General features: G+C 40.7%; 1 protein-coding gene across 4 annotated transcripts in view; it reads left to right on the top strand.

The window, feature by feature from the left end:
- rabgap1l (RAB GTPase activating protein 1-like) overlaps positions 1-26702 on the top strand; it is a 113956-nt gene that overhangs the window by 83452 nt on the left and 3802 nt on the right. For 2 of the 4 annotated variants that reach the window (XM_058074388.2, XM_078789958.1), the window contains exons 19-24: positions 4786-4914; positions 19396-19488; positions 24267-24377; positions 24481-24585; positions 24813-24896; positions 25050-25121. In XM_058074388.2, coding sequence (XP_057930371.2) covers positions 4786-4914; positions 19396-19488; positions 24267-24377; positions 24481-24585; positions 24813-24896; positions 25050-25121 — 594 coding nt within the window. Of the gene's footprint in view, positions 1-4257; positions 4449-4785; positions 4915-11592; positions 11951-19395; positions 19489-24266; positions 24378-24480; positions 24586-24812; positions 24897-25049; positions 25122-26702 lie in introns of those variants that run through there. The other 2 variants (XM_078789959.1, XM_058074389.2) reach the window with 2 other exon arrangements.

The following is a 26702-nucleotide window of genomic DNA, read 5'->3' on the forward strand; positions in this document are numbered from 1 at the left end:
AGACGCAGACTGTTTTTTTTTTATCTTAAATATGAAAAAATGCCTCTGCATATATACATACGTTAGTTTAGGAAATGAACAAGTTCCACTGCACTCTTTGACTTTTCAGTATGCCGCCCTCAGGTGAAAAAATTTGGACACCCCTGAACAAAAATCATTTGGTATTTTCCACTGTGATATATTTGATACATGACTATATATGAGGCCAGTATCCCAATTCCAATATCCCTATCCAACCAAGGATCTCGGATGTCGTTGGAGCGCCACCATCATGTAACAGGCACATTACATTTGGTGGACACCGGGATCAGTTTCTTGTTGAGGGCAACCGACGACACTCTCCCTTGCCCCCGGTATATCAAATCAAATCAACTTTATTTGTATAGCACTTTTCCTGCAAAGACATGCAACACAAAGTGCTTTACAGAATTAAAACAATTACCACAATTAAAAGGAAAAAACAAAGAAACAAAAGAAAGCCCCTCCTTCCCACCCTCCATACTAGACCCACACACACACACACACACACAATCACACAATCACACACACACACACAATCTCAAGGAAACGCCACCTTTGGGGGCCGTCCACACTGGGAGGAGCTGCAGGCCGTGCCATCGGGGGACCAGCACCCGGGCCCCCCGACTCCAACAGACGGGCGGACCCCCACATTAAAGGGAGGAACCCCCAGCTGGCCGGGTCGAAGGGACCCAAGGATGGCACCCCCTCAGCAGACCCGACACAGCCCCCAGTGTGGAGGACCCCCCCTGAGGAAACACTGAAGACTAAGAGCATAAAATAGGACTAAAAAGATAAAAACAAAACACTGGAGTTAAAAGCTGAAGACTAAGAGCATAAAATAGAACTAAAAAGATAAAAAAACATAACTCTGGAGTTAAAAGCTGAAGACTAAGAGCATAAAATATGACTAAAAAGATAAAAAACATAACTCTGGAGTTAAAAGCTGAAGACTAAGAGCATAAAACAGGACTAAAAAGATAAAAAACATAACTCTGGAGTTAAAAGCTGAAGACTAAGAGCATAAAATAGGACTAAAAAGATAAAAAACATAACTCTGGAGTTAAAAGCTGAAGACTAAGAGCATAAAATAGGACTAAAAAGATAAAAAACATAACTCTGGAGTTAAAAGCTGAAGACTAAGAGCATAAAATAGGACTAAAAAGATAAAAAACATAACACTGGAGTTAAAAGCTGAAGATTAAGAGCATAAAATAGGACTAAAAAGATAAAAACATAAGAAAAGTTTAAAAATATTATTTAAAAGCCTGATTAAAAAGATGTGTCTTTTTAATCTTTTTAATAAAATATCAACAGTCTCTGCAGTCCTGAGGTTCTCTGGCAGGTTGCAAAACTTTGACTGACTGACACTTTTAAGGAAACCAAAAAAATAATTTTCAAGACAATCTAAAGTTTTTTCTCATTTTCTCAACCACTTTATGGTGTTGCTGTTTAAGTAGAGTGGTATGGAATTCCTGTCTGTTGTGTTACCAGATCTCTTTGTGGTTGGTTGCATCGATTTGCGCTGTAGCGCTTTTTGCCATATTGCATATTGACGCTTCATTTGCTATCTTTATTGATGTGTGGCAGGACTTTTTAAAAGTACGCATTATACCAGGGGTGGGCAAACTTTTTGACTCGCCGGCCGCATTGATATGACAAAATTTTACGGGGGGCCGGGGGGGGCAGACTATATATTTTAGTCCACCTGGTATTATTGTATCTGTAAAATTGTCATGCAATCTGCTATTATTATTTATTATTTTATATTTATATTTAAATATTTTAAAAATAATAAAATATTATAATAATTACAATAAAATTAAAATAATAATTATTATATTATTATTATGTAAAATATGCAAATATAACAATAATATTATATATAGGTGACTAGGTGACTAGGTGACTAGGTGAGTTCAATTCCACCCTCGGCCATCTCTGTGTGGAGTTTGCATGTTCTTCCCGTGCATGCGTGGGTTTTCTCCGGGTACTCCGGTTTCCTCCCACATTCCAAAAACATGCTAGGTTAATTGGCGACTCCAAATTGTGAGTGTGAATGGTTGTTTGTCTATATGTGCCTCTGTGATTGGCTGGCGACCAGTCCAGGGTGTACCCCGCCTCCCGCCCGAAGACAGCTGGGATAGGCTCCAGCACCCCTGTGACTCTCATGAGGATAAGCGGCATAGAAAATGAGTGAATGAATGAAAATAGGTATGAATGTGAGTGTGAATGGTTGTTTGTCTATATGTGCCTCTGTGATTGGCTGGCGACCAGTCCAGAGTGACCCTCGTGAGCATAAGCGGTAGAAAATGAATGAATGAATGAATTTCCACCTGTCCAGTGTTTATCGAAAATATACTACAACTAATAATACATTTCAACCATTCATTCATTTTGCTGGAATTGAACCCCGGTTTCCTAGCTGTGAGGTCGCCGGGCACAAACCACTCGAGCACCGTGCACAGCTTCTGCTGCCCTTAAATGATATTTTCCCCGTTCTTCCTGAGCAATGCATTTGTATTAACCGTTGGTTTAAGCTATTTTTGAGATAACGTGTAAAAAATAAAATGTACCATAAAATACCCATGCAGTTTAAAAGCATGATAAAACTAATTATATAATCAACTCTGTGAATTGGCTTTGTAATAATACTAAACCAATTTTTTTCTAAAAAAATTTTTCATTATCTTTAAAAATATTTCAGCGCTCAATATTTTCGTAGTAATGTATTCTTTGCCCAAAAGTGGGACGTGGTGGATGCAACACCGAGGATAGGGAAGGAATCAGCATGTGAGGTGGGTAGAATAGGATTCCACTACCAGCCTCCTATTGGCCAGCCATGACGACATTCTATCCCCGGGGCCCCCTCCTCCCACCATCATCATGCGCTCCTCTCGGTTCTCATCCTCCTCCCTCCATCTGTGCCCAGCCCCCCTCCCTTTCCTGCTTTACAGTCATCAGCGACATCACTCTTCACTACCGGAACATAAGGTGTAGCGTTCTATCTGGACATAAAGAAGTAAAGGATTTTTTTATTTTGATTTTTCACATCATTTACATACCCTGGATGCGTACGTGGAACATATCTTTGCAGTTTTCTTTTCTGCGTCCATGCTTTCACACAGAGCCTATCGCTCCCGATTTTTAGTCATCTGCTAGATATTTATTTTTTGCACGGCTAGCTGTTAGCAGTTAGCATCACAAAGAGAGAGTGATGGCGAGGAGGGCTGTGGTCTGGAAACTGTGTTTTCTTTCTTTTTTTTCTGTTTCGCCTCGCCCCAGCTGCTGACCAGAACAATTGCTCCCGATGACACAAGCCGACTGACTGACTCAAACATGCAAGCATTGAGTCTCTTTTGTCGATAGGCACAGTCACTTTCAGTCTGAAGGAGCTGTCTTCAATTGAAAGGATCTGTTACTGCTGCGAGTGGTCATCTGTTACTCGGACCGGACCATTTTCTGGACCTATTTACAGCAACCGTACTGACATGGGAGTTTTATGACGTTCTGCCTACTCTCTTTTTTTTTGTCATACAGCGTTGCTTACAATTTTTCCTGTAGAAAAACAAGTGCCATACTGCCAACAGAGGTTCCGATGAAAGGATTCATACTGTTATCACTGACCGCCTTGGTGTGTGTCACATGAGCATTTAATCCTCTGCGATGATTACTGACGAGGTTCTTTTTGAAGTCTAATAACGAAGGTAAAAAATAAGAAAAAGGCGGAGTTCCTATCCATTGCTGCTTTTTTTTAACCGGAGCGGCAGCCCACGTGTTGAGCAGCTTTGTTACCTAGCAACAGAGAGTTTGGTGCAGCAAGTGGATCAAGTGACTGGATGTCAAAGTCAGTCCGGCAGGTGGAAGACAGCGTTATGAAACCAACAGCAGCCATTTCTGATTATTTGACTGTAACTTTTGGTGAAAGTGATGGTGACCTCCGAGCTCTGACGGCGGTTATAAGATGAAGACTTCTGTCTGGCTTTGCCTGTGGATGTGGTCAAGCCATCTTCTGCCCTTGTAGCGCGGTGTTCTTCCTCCACCGCAACTCCATCAGTTGGACTCCTCTGGGGGATAACATCTTTGCCCAGAGTCCACTCGTCCTCCAACCCAGGCGAACCAAGTGGGACATTTTTGTCGTCAAGCTGGAGTCATACACCGCTCTACCCCCAAAGCGGGATCTCCCTTCTCCTTTGCCTGCTCCTACCTCACCATTGTCTCCTTCGCCTTCCCCTTTGCCGTCTCCTCCTCCTCCTCTGCCGGCCCTGACACCTCCTCTGCAACTTCCAGCAGTGCGAAGGGCTGTGGAGGATGGAGAGGAAACGGCAGAGGAAAAGGCCCAAAGCAGTCAGGCCTCAGCGGACTCCTTCTGCAAAGTGATGGGTCTCCTAGGGATGGGACATCGACTCTTTGTCCCCAAGTTGCTAGCGGTGAGAGTGCGGACTTGGGATAGTCCGTCTTTATGGAGTTGATACCGGATGATATTTCTGTATTGTTTTGACGCTCTTACATCGTGAAGTAAGGTGACTATGTTAATTTCATGTAGTCTTTCATTACTTCCTGTGTCAGTAAATCCTTCTCCCACAAGATGGTGGTATTGATGTTTCATTTAGCACATTGCCGCTATCACCCCTTGCTCCAAAAATCACCCGTGCTCTCACACATACTGTATAAAATGTGACATATTAATAATCTCAATGTCAATGTTGTTGTTAAATTGTGGTGTCTATATAATGTAATATGTGCCCTTTCTTCTACGTCCTCCAGACTTCCAAAGAGGATCTCTTGCAAGCAGACTTTGAAGGAGCTCTCAAATTCTTCAGAGTTCAGCTCCCCAAGCGCTACAGAGCTGCAGAGAACGCCCGACGGCTGATGGAACAGGCCTGCAACATAAAGGTCTGGACCTCTATTAACGCTTCATTCACTCGTCTTCATAGGAATGTATTGATTTGAATGTGGACAGTGTTCACAACAGCGCCTTTTGCACTAACACTTTGAAAGTTTAACATGAAAACTCAATTTGAAAACTCGTTTAGTTGCCTGCTGCTCAATGCAATAACATTTATTATCACACTTTTTCATTTTGGCTTTTATTTTTTATTTTTTTCGTGCAATGCGGTTCATTGTTGTAGACCTCATTCCAGTTTTATCAGATAAAGTGTGGCTTCCACGGATGGTGGTTACAATTTTGGTACAGGCTGTTGATTTGAAATTCCCATACATGCCCACACACAAACACGTTATCATCCTTCTGTTGACTTTAATGAGGTTGCTGGCATTTAGGGAATTTACTGAGGTCACCAGAGACCCAAACTAGAATGTGTGTGTGTGTGTGTGTGTGTGTTTTAAAGGAAGGAAGGACTTTGGAGAAAAAGATGGAATAGATAATTTGGTTTTTCCTCAACAAGACTTTTTTTAGATTTTTAGATCTCTTCTCCGAAGTTAATATTTGACATTTATAGTCGGGAAAGACTATATATATTAATCATGCTGTTTTGTGGTTGAATACGGCCTGTTAGCGGAAAAAAGGTATGAATATTGAAGAAATAATACATATTTTTTTGCCTGAATTAAGCATTTTCAAGCTTAAAATTGGTACTGAAATAGGAAATTAGCATTAATTTGCACTAAATAGATGCATTCTAATTGTGATATGAAATATACACTGGTCACCAGGTGTCAGTGGGTGAAACATACAAGTGTCAGACTTGATCGCCCGAACAACAGGCTTTTATTGCAGGCTTGAATTATCTCACAACTGGCACAATAATAATAACGTAATAATCAGAATAATAACACTACTCCTACTGTTGCAGCCTGAAGCCTGAAAACTCTGAACTCCCGTTCTGAGTGACTATAGGTTCTCCCCGGCATGAGTGGATTTTCTCAGAGTACTCCGGTTTCCTCCCACATTCCAAAAACATGCTAGGTTAATTGGCGACTCCAAATTGTCCATAGGTATGAATGTGAGTGTGAATGGTTGTTTGTCTATATGTGCCCTGTGATTGGCTGGCGACCAGTCCAGGGTGTACCCCGCCTCTCACCTGAAGACAGTTGGGATAGGCTCCAGCACGCCGTGCGGCCCTTGTGAGGATAAGCGGTAGAAAATTAATGAATGAGTGACTATATGTGTGTTATGTCATTCATTCAGTATGCAGAGGCAAGTTTAGAGTGGGTGTTTAGTTTGGGGTGCCCCCTTGAATCAGCTTTAATAAAAGATTCTAAGCCAGGGGTGGGCAAACTTTTTGACTCGCGGGCCGCATTGATATGACAAAATTTACAGGGGGGGGGGGGGGTGGCAGACTATATATTTTACACGTAACAGTCCACCTGGTATTATTGTATCTGTAAAATTGTCATGCAATCTGCTATTATTATTTATTATTTTATATTTTTATTTAAATATTTTAAAAATAATAAAATATTATAATAATTACAATAAAATTAAAATAATAATTATTATATTATTACTATGTAAAATATGCAAATATAACAATAATATTATATATAATTAATATAATAATTAGCATTAATATAATAATTATAATAATCAGAATAGTTCTAATAATCATTATAATAATCTAATAATCTAATAATAATAGTAATTATTATTATTATTATGTGCTTGTGTCCCTTTTTTCAGGAGCACTTTGTAAACAACAGACCATGTCAAAAAAGGAAATTGATAAAACCATCAAAAGGTTGGCTCAGGCCATGATGCCAGGTTGTATGTTGAGTTTAAATGAAATACTTTGGAAAGATTGGGCGGGCCGTATTCAAACACTTGGCGGGCCGGATGTGGCCCTCGGGCCGTAGTTTGCCCACCCCTGTTCTAAGCCCTCAGGGGACCCCAACTGGGCTGGGGCCCCAAGCAGCTCCCCGACAAATATGTACACAGTAAGTGGATAAACAAAATACACTTTAACCATACTAGTTTATACCTGTGTATGTCAAAAACCTTTAATTCTTTCTTCTTTATTATTAGTCTTTATGTACACCAGGGGTCTCAAACTCGCGGCCCACGAGCCGCATTTGGCGACACTAGTTTGAGGCCCCCACCTTGATACCAAAGTTTAATGTTGAAATGACAGCTTATAAAGCTGTGTGCATACCGGACACAATTAACATAATTTTGCCCCGCCCATACTGTTACCCTACCCTGTTACCCTGCTCTGTTTTAGCTTTGGATTAGCAATGAAGCTAAAGGCTTATATGACGCTGCGTACAAATAAATGCAGGAAATGATTTGGAATAAAACGTAAAATACACGTCAAGATAAAGCATCTCATTAAAAACATGTTGTTAAAGTTACGACGCTGCTCCCAGATGGAACTGAGTACGATGCTAACTTGCTAATTGGTTAAAAATTATTAAGTTTCATTAATGTTCATGTTAAAGGTTAAATAACTGTTAAATAAATAATTTCTCTACCAACTGTATGTGGTTTCTTACGTTTTTTCTTATTTGCTGTTTTATTATTATTTGACTTATTTATTACTGATTGATTGATTTATTGTCTTTATTCTTAATTTGTTTATTCATTTATTTTTATCTTATTTTGTGTATAGAAAAATACAAATTAAGATATTTGAGAAAAGTGGAATGTTTTATCAAATATTTTGGTGTGGAAAACCGGAACCAAAGTACTGAAAAAGTGTAGGGTATAGCAGAAGAAAAAGCATTGAAGCATTTTTATTGATTTTTTTCCCAGTTTTTAATAAATGTGTTTTGTTTTTTTTGTTTTTTTGAAAACCTGATGCGGCCCAGAACCTAGCTCCGGTGGCCCTCAGGTAAATTGAGTTTGAGACCCCTGATGTACACCATCATAAATGTGCTGGTATGTGTGCCAAGGCCAACATTGCTAGATTCAATGTAAAATGTTGGAGGCCGTTCATCATATCTGAGACAATATGACTGGCGCATGAAACATACTGCTGTGTGGATTGCATTCTCTCAAGCGTCAGTCATCTTGGGACATCTTTCTTCTTCTGTCTACTTTTAGACAACTCACTCCACTCTACTTTTAAAATAGAATATTCCTTGTGGGCAATGTTATATGGAGCAACTTTTTTCAGATTGAGAGGATGACGAAAAATCAGCTCTGGTTTCCTCCCACGTTCCAAAAACATGTTTGCTTTTTGGAGTCGGTGACTCCAAATTGTCCATAGGTATGAATGTGAGTGTGAATGGTTGTTTGTCTATACCTATGTGCCCTGTGATTGGCTGGCGACCAGTCCAGAGTGAGACAGCTGGGATAGGCTCCAGCACCCCCTGCGACCCTTGTGAGGATAAGCAGTAGAAAATGAATGAATGAAATTTGAACTTGAATTGGTACTTTTGGTATATTTATTAGCTACTGTTTCAGCGTTAAGTTGCTGTATGATGAGTTTAGTGTTAAATTGACTTAAGATTGTGTTTGTGTTTATTCAATGTGTTTTGCATTATTAGTCCAGGGTGTACCCCACCTTTCGCACAAAGACAGCTGGGATAAGCTCCAGCACCCCCTGCGACCCTTGTGAGGATAAGCGGTAGAAAATGAATTAATGAAATTTGAACTTGAATTGGTACTTTTGGTATATTTCTTAGCTACTGTTTCAGCGTTAAGTTGCTGTATGATGAGTTTAGTGTTCTTTAGTGTTAAATTGACTTAAGATTGTGTTTGTGTTTATTCAATGTGTTTTGCATTATTAGTCCAGGGTGTACCCCACCTTTCGCACGAAGACAGCTGGGATAAGCTCCTGCACACCCTCGACCCTTGTGAGAATAAACGGCATAGAATGGATGAATGGAATGGATTATTTCAAGTTTCGTTGCATATGCAGAAAATGGTTAACTCGTGTCAGACAGATTGTGTTTGACTTTACAGTTTTCAGTGTACTTTTTGTCGGAACAATCCTGGAAATAATTTCACTCACAAGCAATTTTGTTCTCTTATCACTCTCCACCCCTTATACATGTTTTCCTCAGTCAACGTATAAATCGGATCAACTGAACTCCGTAAGCTGCTTAAAACAGCGAAAGAATTCCCCGGCACCTTGGCTTGATAAGCACTAGTAGTAGGGTGGCTTAGTCTTTCTGGGAATTATGTGAAGAATTTGAATTTCTCGGCCTCTTAGGTATCCTGTGGACCCAGGCTACTCGTAAAGAGTGAGGGGGCAAAAGGACTTAAGAATTCAAACTTGAGATACTGCTTTTCTTTCATAACCTTCTAACCTTTTCATACCATGTCTTGACGCAAGCAAATTCCATCTAGAGTTAGAAGGAAGTTGATGTTTGGATGTGCTTTTGGTCAACAGTGCCGTGTACAAATATGGGCAGAAATAAGATAAAGGGTCATTCTATTGAATGGGTGCCATTTGCTTGTTATTGTACTCTTGGAAATGAATGATTGTAATTTTTTTCAACTCTAAATTAGCTAATCCATATATTGAACTACTCACAATGTGTATTGGGTCATCTCGGGCAACTTCATTACATTTTTTCCTTAGCAAATACATGAAATATAGTCAAAAGGCATTGACGCTAATAGCACATTAACGTCATAGTTGAAATATAATTGAATATACAGAAATATAAATGAATGAACTTAGTTTTGGCTGTTCCATGGCCGACAGAGGATCTGAATAATTCAGCTTCCTGTGGACCATGTGACTATAGACTATTCTATTTCAGAGAGGGGGGTGTGTTAGGGTAACAGGACTGAGTGAAAACCCAGGGACACGATTACAGTGTTAATATTAACTAAATTGTTGTTTTGGTTGTTTTTTTTAAGAAAATAAATTTGCCATATAGGCTGCACTGCGTTCAGACCCGAGTTCGATTCCACCCTCAGCTATCTCGGTGTGGAATTAGCATGTTCTTCCCATGCGTGGGATTTCTCCGGGTACTCCGGTTTCCTCCCCCATTCCAAAAACATGCTAGGTTAATTGGCGACTCCAAATTGTCCATAGGTATGAATGTGAGTGTGAATGGTTGTTTGTCTATATGTGCCCTGTGATTGGCTGGCGACCAGTCCAGGGTGTACCCCGACTCTCGCCTGAAGTCAGCTGGGATAGGCTCCAGCACCCCCCGCGACCCTTGTGAGGATAAGCAGTAGAAAATGGATGAATGAATGAATGAGTTCTCTTCCTATTTTGTGTGGAAGTGGTAACTTTTTGGCTTCTTATTTTGTCTTTTCCCACCCTCGGCCATCTCTGTGTGGAATTTGCATGTTCTCCCCGTGCGTGCGTGGGTTTTCTCCGGGTACTCCGGTTTCCTCCCACATTCCAAAAACATGCTAGGTTAATTAGCCACTCCAAATTGTCCATAGGTATGAATGTGAGTGTGAATGGTTGTTTGTCTATATGTGCCCTGTGATTGGCTGGCGACCAGTCCAGGGTGTACCCCGCCTCTCGCCCGAATACAGCTGGGATAGGCTCCAGCACGTCCGCAACCCTCGTGAGGATAAGCGGTAGAAAATGAATGAATGAATGTTTTTACTATATCAGGTAATACAAGTATAAACGTGACTGTAGGGGTGTTAGATCATGACTAGAAGGCTCTACTAATAAATGTGTTGTTTTCTGTTATCATGTTTACTATAGGCCGAGGGTTAGCGTGCAGGCCACACAGCTAGGAGACCAGAGTTCAATTCCACCCTCGGCCATCTCTGTGTGGAGTTTGCATGCATGGGTTTTCTCCGTGTACTCCGGTTTCCTCCCACATTCCAAAAACATGCTAGGTTAATTAGCGACTCCAAATTATCCATAGGTATGAATGTGAGTGTGAATGGTTGTTTGTCTATATGTGCCCTGTGATTGGCTCGCGACCAGTCCAGGGTGTACCCCGCCTCTCGCTTGAAGGCAGCTGGGATAGGCTCGAGAATGTGAGGATAAGCGGTAGAAAATGAATGAATGAATGAATTTGGATAAGGAGTAACACAAATATTTAGAAGAATTTTAATTATATTTCATAGTAAAGTCTAATTTTAGGAATGGGGGATGCTATTTTTCAGTGTTCAGGGTAGTTTAAATTGTATATACTGCATTAAATATGAGGTCAGAGTTAATTTTATTGTGTATTTATACATTTTATTTCCTGTTTGCATTAAGGGGACTATGAGTTTTGGTGTAGATACTGTATGCTTTAAGTTTTTATGCATTATGTAATCATATCATTTAAACAGCGGAATGAGGTGAGGCATTGCCATGGATACCAGTACCTGTTCTCAGGTCGCTCATGTGCATCAGCCAAAGGGGGAGGAGCATGCTGGCTTCTCCTCTGAGAGCAGGTTGTTTTGGCATCATGTCCGACTGCAATGATGCATCACTTCCTTCATTTTTACTGTTGACATAAAGTGCAGTAAGGAACAAAAAGTGATTGCACTTGACAACTTCCCTGCTATGTACCGGTAGTATTGGTATAGTATTGTAAGCAAGTATTGTCAATACTGTTTTGTATAGCAGTGAATGCAGAAAATAAATATTTAGAAAAAAATGACTTGGAAAAAAAGCAAAGTCATCATCCTCGTTTCTCATGCACTGCTAGTGTTACATGAGAGGGGGGGGGGGGGGGGGTTGAGAAACAAACAGGTGTGTTGTACTGTTCGCTCACTTCCCCCACCCTCCCTTCTTCTTAGTGGGCGGGACTAAACTCCTGAGAGACTGTTGAAAGCAGCCGGTCTCCTCCTCTCCTATCAGAGAGGAGCGTTTGCTGTCAGCTGCACTCCTATATCCTCTCTGTCTCGGTCACTCTTTCTTCGTCATCTTCGTTTGTTTCTCCTCCTCTTCCTCCTTCGGTGTTGCTGCTTATAAGTGAGTGGCAGGTCAAGATGATGCAGGAAGTGTCCATCATGGTGGCATATGATGCCCATGTAGTTGAGCGGCCAGGTGAAGAGGACACCCTGGCCCGTTTGGTCGCACACTCCAGACCTCTCAGAGCTCCTAGACCCGTGGTAGGTCTCTTCAGTTGTGGTCGTATTTCGTGTTATGCATTTCTAACTAGTAGTTGACAATTAGTTTTATTTTTAATTTTTAAAGTCTTGTACAGAGACGCCGCCCAGCGTTGTTGTAAGCTCTTGTGTATGTGTAGGTGTGTCTTGTTTTCCAACCGAAAGTGTATCAGATGTTTTGTGATGGCAAAGCTGTTCAGTCGATGCATTTCCAAACTGAGGTCGTAGCTGTCGGCTTGTTTCAATTACCGATATTAATTTGGAATCAATGGAGACCTTGTGCGTGTGGGGAGCTGGTTTTGTTTGCCTCACGTGGCTAATTGAATTCCATGGCCTAGTTTTCCTGGGATGTCCAGTTGCCTTTGTCCTTATTTCAATATTCAAACTCTTGTGGACTACCATGGCGCCGGGGCCTCATCACGCATCCCCATGTACACACGAGCATGTGCGTGCACAAATACCCACGATGGTACAAGAGCATGTGATCACCTGGGGGTTTGTTATTGCCGGGTACCATCTCCTGCAGCACCAAATGAAAATGTTGTGTAATGCAAGAACGAGTCTTGATACTAATGGTAATGGTAATGGTAATGGTTTTATTTCATTTGAACATGCATCAGATTACAATTGAATGCATCACATAATCAGTTCACAGTTCCACATGTCCAAAAGGAGTAGGGAGAAGCAAAGCTTATTAAATCCTAACCCTCCATCTGGTACTTTTACAATCAGTAACTGTTACATTTGTTCACTTCCTGCTTTCCATAATACATTTTAAGGTTAATTTTTTTTTTCATTGCACCTCGTACCGAAGTACGAGTCAATATAGTGTCAATATAGTGTCAATATAGTGTCAATATAGTGATACATATAGCACATAGTGTATTTGAAGAGCTTGCAACCAAAAGGCGCTAAATCCAATTTTCACCAAGTTGCATGTTTTTCATGAGTTTAATAGACCTCTGTCATGTGTATCCAAATCACATATTTTGGTCTTGAAATCATTTTAAAAAATATGAAAAAAAGTGATATAAAATTTATGCTTTCAACCAAAAGGCGCTATTTCCATTTCAGATTTCAATCAAAAGGCGCTAAATCCCTTTCATTATTCTGATTGGCCCAAGTTTCCCATCTATTGATAATCTGACCAATCAGAGAGAAGAATACAATTGGCACTGCACATACAGAAAGCCAGTATCAGTGCGCACCCTGTTTTGTTTGTGTACATTAAGTACACGTATGATAGTTACAGTATGTTATGCAATTCAGGAGAACACAAATTGTGTTTTTACAGTATTCTGTAACATTGAAGTTTTTTTTACACCATAAAAGGCATGTCTCTACCTTGACACCTCCAACTTTACTTTAATATCTTAACAAAATTTTATCAGTAACAGTGTACTAGTGGTAGGGTATAACATTTTTTTCTGTAATGTGTGAAGGTGAACGAGTGCATGTGTGTGTGTGTGTGTGTGTGTGTGTGTGTGTGTGTGGGTGGGGGGGTGTATTGTATGTTGAGAATGGCTTCTGTGTTGTAATTATTTTATTAGCATAGCACATTAAAGCACCTTACATTATTTTACAACAATGCCATTGAAGAAGTTAAAGGTGACTTCGAAAAAAAAAATATTAAAAAAAAATATAAAATACATGGTGTGTGCAGGATTTTTATAGCATGCATTTTTATGACCTATATTGATAGCTCTTTCATTTGCAATATAGACTTGATGACCAAATAGATTTTGTGCGTAATTAATTGATTTCTCGAAATCAGTCAAAATGGATTTAGCGCCTTTTGGTTGCAAGCTCTTCATTTATTGGCTGCTTTGAATCGGAATTATATTTGTTTTTAGCAACACTGTGCATGCTTTCTGGGGTCTGTAAGAATATTCCTGATTGACGTTTGAGATGTGATATAACAACCATCGAGTAATTTGTGGGAAGTGTCTAGATGTATCTGGGGTTGTAATTGTGGGATATAATTTCAAGCAATTAAAAAACAGACTACAACCAGTACAGGGTGTACCCTGCCTCTCGCCTAAAGACAGCTGGGATAGGCTCCAGCATGCTCGAGACCCGAGTGAGGATAAGTGGTCTAGAGCAGGGGTCAGCAACCTGCGGCTCCAGAGCCGCATGTGGCTCTTCAGACTCTTTATTGTGGCTCCCTTTGCGATGCTTGAATATTTTTAACACCCGAGTGGGGAAAATGCACGTCTTTTGTAATGAGTTTTAAAAAATCCAACTTTGTCTGAGACCATGAATGCATCCTGAGTGAGTTCTGACTGCTATCCAGTTCAGTACATGAAGAAAAACAAGTAATACTTACCTACAAATCTAAAAAATAAATTCGAGATAATTTAAAAACAGCGGCATGGGAACTTGTTTTTACGTTTACAGTAGTTTACACATCCATTTATGTAAGTTTATCTCCAATACTAGCAAGAGTACTCCAACTCGTCTTTTCTTATCTGAACTACTTTGATACCCCCAAATTCCCTCCAATGTTGTTTTAAACATACTATATGTTTTGCGGCTCCAGGCTATTTTTCTTCAGTGGGCATTGGGTAAAATGGCTCTTTTCATAGTAAAGGTTGCCGACCCCTGGTCTAGAGGATGGATGGATGAAACGGACTAGAGTCTGTTTGCTTAGTCAAGACCCAAATTGACTAAACCAAACAGGTGGACCGATACCGCCTGAGAGATGGGTCTTGGTTCGCCTGCCAGCAGTGAGGCAAGTGTGAACGTCGACCAAAACACATGCTATGACGTCACCAATGCGACCACAAGCAGACCATGCATGGCAACACCCAACAGAAACCTAAGTGAAACTCATGAAAAAGAGTCAAATGTAAGCCCGAAATCATAAACAGTGTAGTTAAACACAGAAATGGGAGGACATTCTTACAGTCTAACAACTAGTGAAAATATTCCGTCAACCTATCCCATTAAAAACTCGCAGCTTTTAAAATATGCCTAACCAGTATCTGTAATTGCAGGGTGGTTTATTGAAATGTTGGCGCTATTGTTTTAGAAGAGAATGACAGGCAAGTTGGCCGCCCTTAACAGAGCAGAGTTTTAAGTCCGAAAGTCATAATTAGAAAAAAAAAAATGTGGAAGTTTATAAAATGTTAACATACAATGAGTTGACTGTAGATTGATCTGACACATTATGCATTATACATTATGCGTTCCTTTGTTATTATCGTTGTGTTGTACATGCTCACTAAACCTGTTTGTGTTAACTAATTGAACAAAACCACAGCAAGTTGGGCAAATATGCAAAAAGCTGCTGGAGTCTTAGTGCGTTTATGAAACATGAGCCATAAAATAAGTCCATCTTATTTATCCCACAAAAGAGATTAGGTGCATTAATATGGGTTTAATTGTTTTTCCACAGCTCCAAAATTACTTTTACTGCCAGGTGAAGTACTTATATATGATATATTTTTCGGAATAGGTTTTATTACTGTAGCCACTAAGATTAATGGGAAGCAATTCATGTCCTCCAGCTCCTTTTTATGCATTCGAATGAAAAAAAAAAAAAAAAGGAGAAATCATTTTTGCCATATATTGGTGCTTTTCAACATGTATTTCAGTATAATGGTACATGCTGGGTAACAATGTATGACATGATTTTTGGCCTGCCCTAAACTGCCTTTTGTTCCCCCAAAGATAACAACAGAATAGGCTCTTAATTCTCTTATCTTCTCGGACAATGTGTGTTGGATAAATTACAATGTCATGGTAAAGTCACCTTTAGTAGTTATAGTCACTTGCTTCACTCTATCACAATTTTTCCGAAATACATTAATAAATAATGTTGTTTTGTGGTTGAATACAGCCTATTATTAGTCAAAACATATGGAAATTTAAGCTGTTACATATTCATTCATTTTCTACCGCTTATCCTCTAAAAAGGTTGCATGGGGTTGCTGGAGCCTATTCCAGCTGTCTTCAGGGTCCAGCGGTACACCCTGGACTGGTCCAGCCAATCACAGGACACATATAGACAAACAACCATTCACACTCACATTCATACCGATGGACAATTTGGAGTTGCTAATTAACCTAGCATGTTTTTGTAATGTGGGAGGAAAATAGAGTACCCGGAGAAAACCCACGCATGCACGGGGAGAACATGCAAACTCCACACAGAGATGGCCGAGGGTGGGGAAAGACAAAATAAGAAGCCAAAAAGTTACCACTTCCACACAAAATAGGAGGAGAACTCATTCATTCATTCATTCATTTTCTACCGCTTATCCTCAGGAGGGTTGCAGGGGTGCTGGAGCCTATCCCAGCTGTCTTCGAGCGAGAGGCTGGGTACACCCTGGACTGGTGGCCAGCCAATCACATGACACATATAGACAAACAACCATTCACACTCACATTCATACCTATGGACAATTTGGAGTCGCTAATTAACCTAGCATGTTTTTGTAATGTGGGAGGAAAATAGAGTACCCGGAGAAAACCCACGCATGCACGGGGAGAACATGCAAACTCCACACAGAGATGGCCGAGGGTGGGGAAAGACAAAATAAGAAGCCAAAAAGTTACCACTTCCACACAAAATAGGAGGAGAACTCATTCATTCATTCATTCATTTTCTACCGCTTATCCTCAGGAGGGTTGCAGGGGTGCTGGAGCCTATCCCACCTGTCTTCGAGCAAGAGTCTGGGTACACCCTGGACTGGTGGCCAGCCAATCACATGACACATATAGACAAACAACCATTCACACTCACATTCATACCTATGGACAATTTGGAGTCGCTAATTAACCTAGCATGTTTTTGGTATGTGGGAGGAAACCGGAGTACCCGGAGAAAACCCACGCATGCAAACTCCACACAGAGATGGCAAGAGGGAGGAATTGAACTCGGGTCTCTTAGCTGTTAGGCCTGCGTGCTAACCACTCATCCCGCTGTGCACCCCTTTACATATTTTTTGCCTAAATTCAGCATTTGCAAGCATCACAATGGCTTAATGATAAAAAAAAAATACAAATATAAGGCAACTATAAGTGTGTGCCACATTCATATTACCATGAATTCGGGGCTATAGGACACTACTTATTTGGCTTAAACAATTATAATGGCTATTCACACTGTCGTGATCCCTTAATTGTAAAGGCAAAAAGGCGTCCTTTCTTTGAATGCAGTCGGGTTGTGGAGCAGCATTAGCAAAGCTTTTTGCGGCGTATCATTGCCGTTGAGGTCGAACGCAGTAAAACAGTCAGAGTTTGAAAGATCCTGAGTGTTATGGAACAAAAAAAAGTGAAGTACTCGATGCAAAAAAAAATGTAGTTTTGTGATTGGCTGTCTGTCAAGACACGAGATCATAGTTTAGCCCAAAGCAAGGTTGTTGCTGGGGAGTGCAGTTTAGTAATCATTAGACGAGAAAATGTATTTGAAGAATCAAACATGGGACATCGAAAAGTAGAAGAAAGTGTGGAGGGGAAGGGATGTCATCATGATCTGGGGTGTTTTTTCTTTCAGCGGAACAATAGAGCTTCAGCTTGTGCAGGGGCGTCAAATGGCAGATGTCTATGGTCGATGATTTATGCCTGTTTTTATTTCTGGAACAGAACTCGTTCTTAACCGAAGCCTATAACCTTACGTCTATTACATACTGAAATATTCAGAAAATAGTTCTTATGAACAATGTGATTGCACCGACAGTAAAAGTATGCTAGAATTGGTCAACCATATCCCTTATTATACAGTTTTATTTAATTAACCACACTTTTTGGGGTTGAAGGTTGCAGTGATGTAGGATAACATCAAGAAGATGCACACACTTGGCATCTTAGAGAAATATCACATGACCGGAATCCCCAGAAGTAACGGTCGCTGCTGTGGTGATGTTGTTTCCACACAGGGGAGATCAAATTACCAGATATATACATAGAAACAGCTCTGTATCCGTCAGTCTTTCGGGTTGTCTCATTTCTTCCAGGCAGAGCTCAATACCTAATGTATCACTTTTTTATATACTTTGTTAGAGAAAGAAACAAAATAATATAAATAGAAATAAAATAATAATATTAAAATATCAAGATTAGGTTATGTTTCATTTTGCGTGCTCTAGTTGAATTGATGTTGCACTCAATTTTGCAAGAGTGAAGACTCGAAACTGTGCTGCATAAACCACAATACCACAGAGTTGTCTGAAGCAACAGTTCTTTTTTCCCCAAAATTCACGTATGTGTTGCTATATATGCATTAACACACTATTGCTACTTGTACTGTAATGGACAACATACTCTAACCAAATTATTTTTTTCCCATAAGAAATCATGTAAATCCATTTAGTCCTTTGCAGTGAGCCCAAAATGTTAAGACAATAAGCTTAAAAGTCACAGTAATCCCTCATTTCGTTCATTCATTCATTTTCCTCACAAGGGTCAAGTGGGTGCTGGAGCCTATCCCAGCTGTCTTCAGGCGAGAGGCGGGGTACACTCTGGACTGGTCGCCAGCCAATCACAGGGCACATATAGACAAACAACCATTCACACTCACATTCATACCTATGGACAATTTGGAGTCGCTAATTAACCTAGCATGTTTTTGGAATGTGGGAGGAAACCGGAGTACCCGGAGAAAACCCACGCATGCACGGGGAGAACATGCAAACTCCACATAGAGATGTGTCGAGAGTGGAATTGAACTCAGGTCTCCTAGCTGTGAGGCATGTGTGCTAACCACTATTCCACTGTGCAGTCAGTAATCCCTAATTTATTGCATGAATTAGTTCCTAACCGGACCATGATAAGTGAATTTCCATGAAGTAGGATTCCTTCTTTATAAATGGAGTATTTTCACCATTATGGCATAGAAAATTTATTGCATAGAAAACATTTTTAAACACAAATACTCACCTTTGCACTTGTATTAACCAATATAGAAGACATAATACGAGTTAATAAGTCATTTAAGACATATATAGGACTTGTGCTTATATGTATGTTGCAGTAAATGTGGCTGATGTGCGGAGAACAGGAAGTGACATTGGTGGTTGAGAGTTAGGTTTTATCTGGGTGATGTCCACAACAGTAGCCTGTTATTATTCTCATTAGAATTATCGTTTTTTATCATTATTACTGTGCCTGTTGTGAGATCATTTAAACTTTTTATGTTAGAAAATGCTTAATTTAGACAAACAAAAACATATATATTTTTTGTAACTGTGTTTGTCAGCAAAGAGTCGACCTCTGATGAATTTGTAGACGGCCGACAAAGCTGGCTTCTGGTTGTGGTTTATTAGCTTATAGACTAGACAAGGACGTTTTTGGGATAAAAAAAAAACACATCTGGAACCATACAGTGTATTAATAACACAATAAGACACAAGCTATTTTGTACACTTACTGGAAAAAGTACGCAAACTGTATAGTAGATCACTTTGAATGAATGTTATCGATAAATTCTGCATCTGTGCTTGTAGGTTCCAACCAAGAAGCTAAAGAAGTTTGAGAAAGAGTACCAGACGCTGAGAGAGAGCCAGCTGCAGCAAGAAGATCCCATTGACCGATACCAGGTACAACATACATACTTTTAGGAGTGTTCCGGATATCTTCTATTTGTTCCATTGTAGTCATCTGATTGAGTGATTAAGTCAAAAAACCTCCCCCTCACTACTTTTCAAAGTTATAATTAGAATTGTTGCTAAGATTAGAAATATTTGAGTACACATTATGACATTATTCTGCCCTCAAATTCTACTCCCATCTTTTATCACTTTTAAACTATCATGTCTATTCTTGGTACTGTCAGAACTCCTCTGCAGGAGTTATTTACAGATTCAAACTGTGCAGTACCTGAGCTACTCGGTTGTACTCAATCTTACATGACTTAGTAAATGTAGCTTAATTGTGCTTACATGTAACACTAATGTTTGGATATTATATGAAAAAAGAAACATTTTTTCATCTGAAATCATATAATTTTGGTCATCCTAAGTAGGGATCGACCAATATGTTTTTTTTTTGGGACGATGCCGATACCGATTTTTTCCCATCACCCTTAGCCGATTGCCAATTTTGCTCGGGCCGATATTTGTGGCCGATACTGCTTTTGCTGCCTCAATTTACATGAAAACATGACAATGATAACAAATATTACAGGTATCAAGTTTAAACAAATATTTATTTAAATGTAAACACTGAACACAGAAGGATTCAGCTTTCTTAAACACACATTTAAACAGTATTATCAACTTTAAAAGGAACTAGAAAATTCCCGCGGAAATTTTGATGGGCTTGCCACCTGTGCTGTGGACCTCGGGCCCGGTGTGCCGACGGCTACCGCGCTAGCACCTAGCAAGAAAGCCTCAAGGACCGAAAAGGTTGATGCAGTCCCATAGTGTCCCCACATCATGCCATGTGTCTGTTTTCCTTTAGACGTGAGTAAATTAGCCTAAATGCTAACATGCTAACGGCTACCATGCTAGCACCTAGAAAGACAGCCTCAGGTCCCGAAAAGTTTGGGGCAGTCCCACAGTGTCCCCACATCATGCCACGTGTGTATTTGCCTTTAGACATGCGTAAATTAGCTAGAATGCTAACATGCTAATAGTCATCATGCTAGCACCTAGCAAGACAGCCTCAAGTCCCAAAAGTGTCCAGGCAGTCCGATAGTGTCCCCACATTATTCCATGTGTTTGCCTTTAGACATGAGTAAATTAGCTAAAATGCTAACATGCTAACAGTCATCATGCTAGCACCCAGCTAGAGACCCTCAAGGTTAGAAAGTGCCAAGGTTGTCCTGTAACATCCCTACATGATGCCATGTATGTATTTGCCTTTAGACATGAGTAAATTAGCTAAAATGCTAACATGCTAACAGTCATCCTGCTAGCACCCAGCTAGAGACCCTCAAGGTTAGAAAGTGCCAAGGTTGTCCTGTAACATCCCTACATGATGCCATGTGTGTATTTGCCTTTAGACATGAGTAAATTAGCTAAAATGCTAACATGCTAACAGTCATCATGCTAGCACCCAGCTAGAGACCCTCAAGGTTAGACAGTGCCAAGGTTGTCCTGTAACATCCCTACATGATGCCATGTGTGTATTTGCCTTTAGACATGAGTAAATTAGCTAAAATGCTAACATGCTAACAGTCATCATGCTAGCACCCAGCTAGAGACCCTTAAGGTTAGAAAGTGCCAAGGTTGTCCTGTAACATCCCTACATGATGCCATGTGTGTATTTGCCTTTAGACATGAGTAAATTAGCTAAAATGCTAACATGCTAACAGTCATCCTGCTAGCACCCAGCTAGAGACCCTCAAGGTTAGAAAGTGCCAAGGTTGTCCTGTAACATCCCTACATGATGCCATGTGTGTATTTGCCTTTAGACATGAGTAAATTAGCTAAAATGCTAACATGCTAACAGTCATCATGCTAGCACCCAGCTAGAGACCCTCAAGGTTAGAAAGTGCCAAGGTTGTCCTGTAACATCCCTACATGATGCCATGTGTGTATTTGCCTTTAGACATGAGTAAATTAGCTAAAATGCTAACATGCTAACAGTCGTCATGCTAGCACCCAGCTAGAGACCCTCAAGGTTAGAAAGTGCCAAGGTTGTCCTGTAACATCCCTACATGATGCCATGTGTGTATTTGCCTTTAGACATGAGTAAATTAGCTAAAATGCTAACATGCTAACAGTCATCAGGCTAGCACCCAGCTAGAGACCCTCAAGGTTAGAAAGTGCCAAGGTTGTCCTGTAACATCCCTACATGATGCCATGTGTGTATTTGCCTTTAGACATGAGTAAATTAGCTAAAATGCTAGCATGCTAACAGTTGTAATGCTAGCACTGAAAAAAACCCTCTATTGAAGGAAGAGGAAATGACTCTGCTACCACATCTTATCAACAGCAAACATTTCCTGCCTTCTTGGCTGCTTTGCAGCAGTCTATGGGCTTGCATTACTGAGCAAGCCCATAATAAATATTCAACCATTTTACATAGTGTATGTTGAATATATGACTATAAGTACAGTACAAACTACAGTATATCCTTCTGCTTCTGCCAAGAAGGCAGGAAGTGTTTGCTGTTGATAAGATGTAGTAGCAGAGTCATTTCCTCTTCCTTCAATAGAGGGGTTTTTTTAAGACCTAGAAGAAAGGACATGTTCTTTTGTGTATACACCGTGTTTCTTGGGGGGGGGGGGGGGGGGGGTTCATGTATCGACTTGCATTACTTTTACCAGAACTTTAGATTATTTCTGTTGTGCAAAATTTGTATTGTTTTTCTTCATACATTTTATCATACATCTTATCTTGATTCATAAGAGCAACTAAAATGAGGATGAGACAGAGAGGAGAGAGAGAGAGATACGGGGGGGGGGGGGGGTTAAGTATTCAAGTGAGAGGGGAAACTGCTGTCAAGATCATGTGTTAAACTTTAGTTTGTGCCGCGGCAGCCTTGACAGAAGGACATTGTGACTCTGGATTGCAAAACGTGGTAAGCTGCTTCTGCTCCCTCTCACATTTCATTACAAGAAGATTAATAAGTATATTATTACATATCTTTGTGGTTGGATATTAACTCGGGATATGACGCTATTGTGGAGGACAAGATAAAAAAAAAACATCGTGCGGGCCAGCAGTAGCAGTGGAATCTACCTACCTAAGTGGCGCTCTCTGTGGTTGCCTGAAATAGACAACTTATGTTGACAGGAAGTGGCAAATTGTAGCACAAGAGTGAGACTGTAACTGTTACTGATGGTCTTAGTAGATAGTGCACTGTAATTTTGTTGAAACTGTTTATTAAATAAACCGTATGTCAGCGTGTGTGAGTATGTTAAGGTGGAAGTCGTAAATTAGAGGCTGAAGACAAGTTATTGATGTCAGGTGACTTTGTTTAACTGTGATGACTGTCTTGGTTCATTAAGGCAACGCCGTCATGTGAGAAAACATGGCCAGTCATGAGACGCCAATGATGGGCAACAATGGCCTGCCTGAAACCAAAAAATGACTCAGTACATTAATTGTGGGCTTTAATTATGTTTAATACATATTGTACCAGCACACATTAGCTAGTGGTGGCTGAAACCGTTCATTTCAGTGAACCGGATCATTCCGGTTCATTCAGTAAAAAGATCCATTCATTTCATTTATTTCGTTAATTTCAGTCAATTGGTCGTTAGGCTGTGATCTCCCCCCTGTGTATAGACCCGGTCAGCCGTGTCGAGTCAGTGCGTTCACTCATGTTCACGTTCGTTCCGACTCAACAGCACAACACGTGATAACTAGTGGTGTGTCGGTCATGAACGAACGGGTCAAAAGAACTAGTTCTTTTTTGTGAACGGAATGAACGAGGTCACCGACAGTGTCGGTCAATCTCTCGGCCTCGGTCTTTCAGTCAGCTAACCCCAGCACGCAGATAGCCCCGCCCTGCAAAAGGAACGGTAAACTGACTCTCCAGCCAATCACATAAATAGAAAACAGCAATGGACCTAAAACAGAGCCTTGGGGTATTCCTTTAGTTATTGGAAGAAAGGAGAAAGACCGACCAGCAACGTTTATACACTGATTTCTACCTGATAAATAGTTATAAAACCAACCAACAGCAATGGACCTAAAACAGAGCCTTGGGGTACTCCTTTAGTTATTGGAAGAAAGGAGGAAGACCGACCAGCAACGTTTATACACTGATTTCTACCTGATAAATAGTTCTAAAACCAACCAACAGCAGTATCAGATGTTAGGAAGCTGGTTTAAAAAGATGTCAAAGGCTTTAACAACTTTAACAGCAGCAGTTAATGTACTGTGTTGTTTGCGGAAACCAGATTGGTTGCTTGATAAGATATTATGAACCTCAATAAATGATTTAAGCTTGTCTCAATCCACTCACGGCTTGTGTTTGTCCCTCTAAAACTTTCTGCCAGCTCGATGTTGACATTGTCCTCCGATGTTGAATCAGCATTTGCAATAATGGAATTATTATTGAAATCATTATTATGGGTGGCGGCACGGCGGTCGAGTGGTTAGCGCGCATCTCTGTGTGTAGTTTGCATGTTCTCTCCGTGCATGCGTGGGTTTTCTCCGGGTACTCCGGTTTCCTCCCACATTCCAAAAACATGCTAGGTTAATTGGCGACTCCAAATTTTCCATAGGTATGAATGTGAGTGTGAATGGTTGTTTGTCTATATGTGCCCTGTGATTGGCTGGCCACCAGTCCAGTGTGTACCCCGCCTCTCGCCCAAAGACAGCTGGGATAGGCCCCAGCACCCCCTGTGACCCAAATGAATGAATGAATGAATAATTATTATGGAACTATTAGACTATTATAATTGTGTATGTGTTTTTAGAGGGAAAACCGACGTCTTCAAGAAGCCAGTATGCGGCTAGAACAAGAGAATGACGACTTGGCCCATGAGCTGGTCACCAGTAAGATTGCCCTTCGGAACGACCTGGACCAGGTAATAATCATGTAGTATAAAGTCAGTACTTCATCTTTAGTGGCTGCTATTTCTATACGTTGGGGTTCCAAGATGCATTGTGGGAATGTTTACGTTCACTTAGGCGGAAGACAAGGCTGACGTTTTGAACAAAGAGCTGCTCAGCACTAAGCAACGTCTGGTGGAGACGGAAGAGGACAAGAGACGACAGGAGGAGGAAACCGCTCAGGTAACATGTGACCTCCTTTAGCTTGACTGAGGTCATTCATTCAAGCCAATGTTGTTGCCAATGAATGTTGATGTTCCGCTGTAGCGTAATGGAGGTCTTCATGTGTCCCCAGAGACAATGGTCAATGGAGTGTACTGTGGAGTTCTTACATGCCAAAGTGAAACTTTAGGAGGAGATGCATTGTTACTTTGGGTCGTCACTTAGCATCCTTTTTTTGACTCTCCCAGCTCAAGGAAGTCTTCAGGAGGGAACTGGAGAAAGCCGAGTTGGAGATCAAGAAAACCACAGCGATCATAGCCGAGTACAAACAGGTCAGAATATGTTTATATCAGCTGAAAACGTGGGAAAAACACAACATTTGACACATTTTAACCAAACATCATTACCATCGTTAGTACCATCGTTGAACTTCACTTCATCTTACAGTTGAAATGTTATCTAAGCAGCATGGTCTGATGTTTCAGATCTGTTCTCAGCTCAGCACCAGGCTGGAAAAGCAGCAAGCGGCAACAAAAGAGGAGCTGGACATTGTGAGGGTGAGGTTTTATTCATTCATCAGGAAGCAGATGCAAGTTATCTGATGTTTGTCCAGGACGTTAGGACATGGTGGACCTGCCCATATGAACAACACGACACCCTCGTGAGGATGGATGGATGGATGGATCTATGGATGGATGGATCTATGGATGGATCTATGGATCTATGGATGGATCGATGGATGGATGGATCTATGGATGGATGGATGGATCTATGGATGGATGGATGGATGGATGGATGGATGGATGGATCTATGGATGGATCGATGGATCTATGGATGGATGGATGGATGGATCTATGGATCTATGGATGGATCGATGGATGGATGGATCTATGGATGGATGGATCTATGGATGGATGGATGGATGGATCTATGGATGGATGGATCTATGGATGGATGGATGGATGGATCTATGGATCTATGGATGGATCGATGGATGGATGGATCTATGGATGGATGGATCTATGGATGGATGGATGGATCTATGGATGGATCTTTGGATGGATGGATGGATCTATGGATGGATGGATATTTGGATGGATGGATCTATGGATGGATGGATGGATGAATGAATGGATGGATGGATGGATCTATGGATGGATCTATGGATGGATGGATCTATGGATGGATGGATGAATGAATGGATGGATAGATCTATGGATGGATGGATGGATCTATGGATGGATCGATGGATCTTTGGATGGATGGATGGATCTATGGATGAATGGATGGATCTATGGATGGATGGATGGATGGATCTATGGATGGATGGATTGATCTTTGGATGGATGGATGGATGGATGGATGGATCTATGGATGGATGGATGGATGGATGGATCTATGGATGGATGGATGGATCTATGGATGGATGGATGGATCTTTGGATGGATGGATGGATGGATGGATCTATGGATGGATGGATGGATGGATCTATGGATGGATGGATGGATGTATGGATGGATCTATGGATGGATGGATCGATCTTTGGATGGATGGATCTATGGATGGATCTATGGATGGATGGATGGATGGATGGATGGATGGATGGATGGATGGAGCACTACACTGCAAAATCTCCAATCCAAGCAATATTAATGGAGTGAAATCAAAGTTCATTCATTCATTCATTCATTTTCTACTGCTTATCCTCACGAGGGTCACAAGGGGTGCTGGAGCCTATCCCAGCTGTCTTCAGGCAAGAGGCGGGGATACACCCTGGACTGGTCGCCAGCCAATCACAGGCCACAAAAGTCGATATTGATTTTCCATTAACAAGATACTTTTTCGTACTATCGTAGAATAATTTGATTATTTGAAGTACCTGAGAGATACAGTTCTCCATCGCTACTGCACAGTTTGAATTCCATCACTTCTCTCAAATATACATCACTTCCTGTTTGCTCCACAAGTCATTTCCTTTAGGGAACACATTTATAGCAACACACATAAGCACAAGTCTTATTTATATGTCTTATATGGCTTATTTTCTCTTGTTATATCTACGACATCGGGTCATACCAGCTTAAATATAGGAGTGCTATTTCATGTCAAGGTGGCGGAATTATGTTAAAAACCATAT

Source organism: Doryrhamphus excisus, linkage group LG4, assembly GCF_037039965.1.
Source record: "Doryrhamphus excisus strain RoL-2023G ecotype Guam linkage group LG4, RoL_Dexc_Guam_v1.1, whole genome shotgun sequence".
NCBI classification, from domain to species: domain Eukaryota; kingdom Metazoa; phylum Chordata; class Actinopteri; order Syngnathiformes; family Syngnathidae; genus Doryrhamphus; species Doryrhamphus excisus.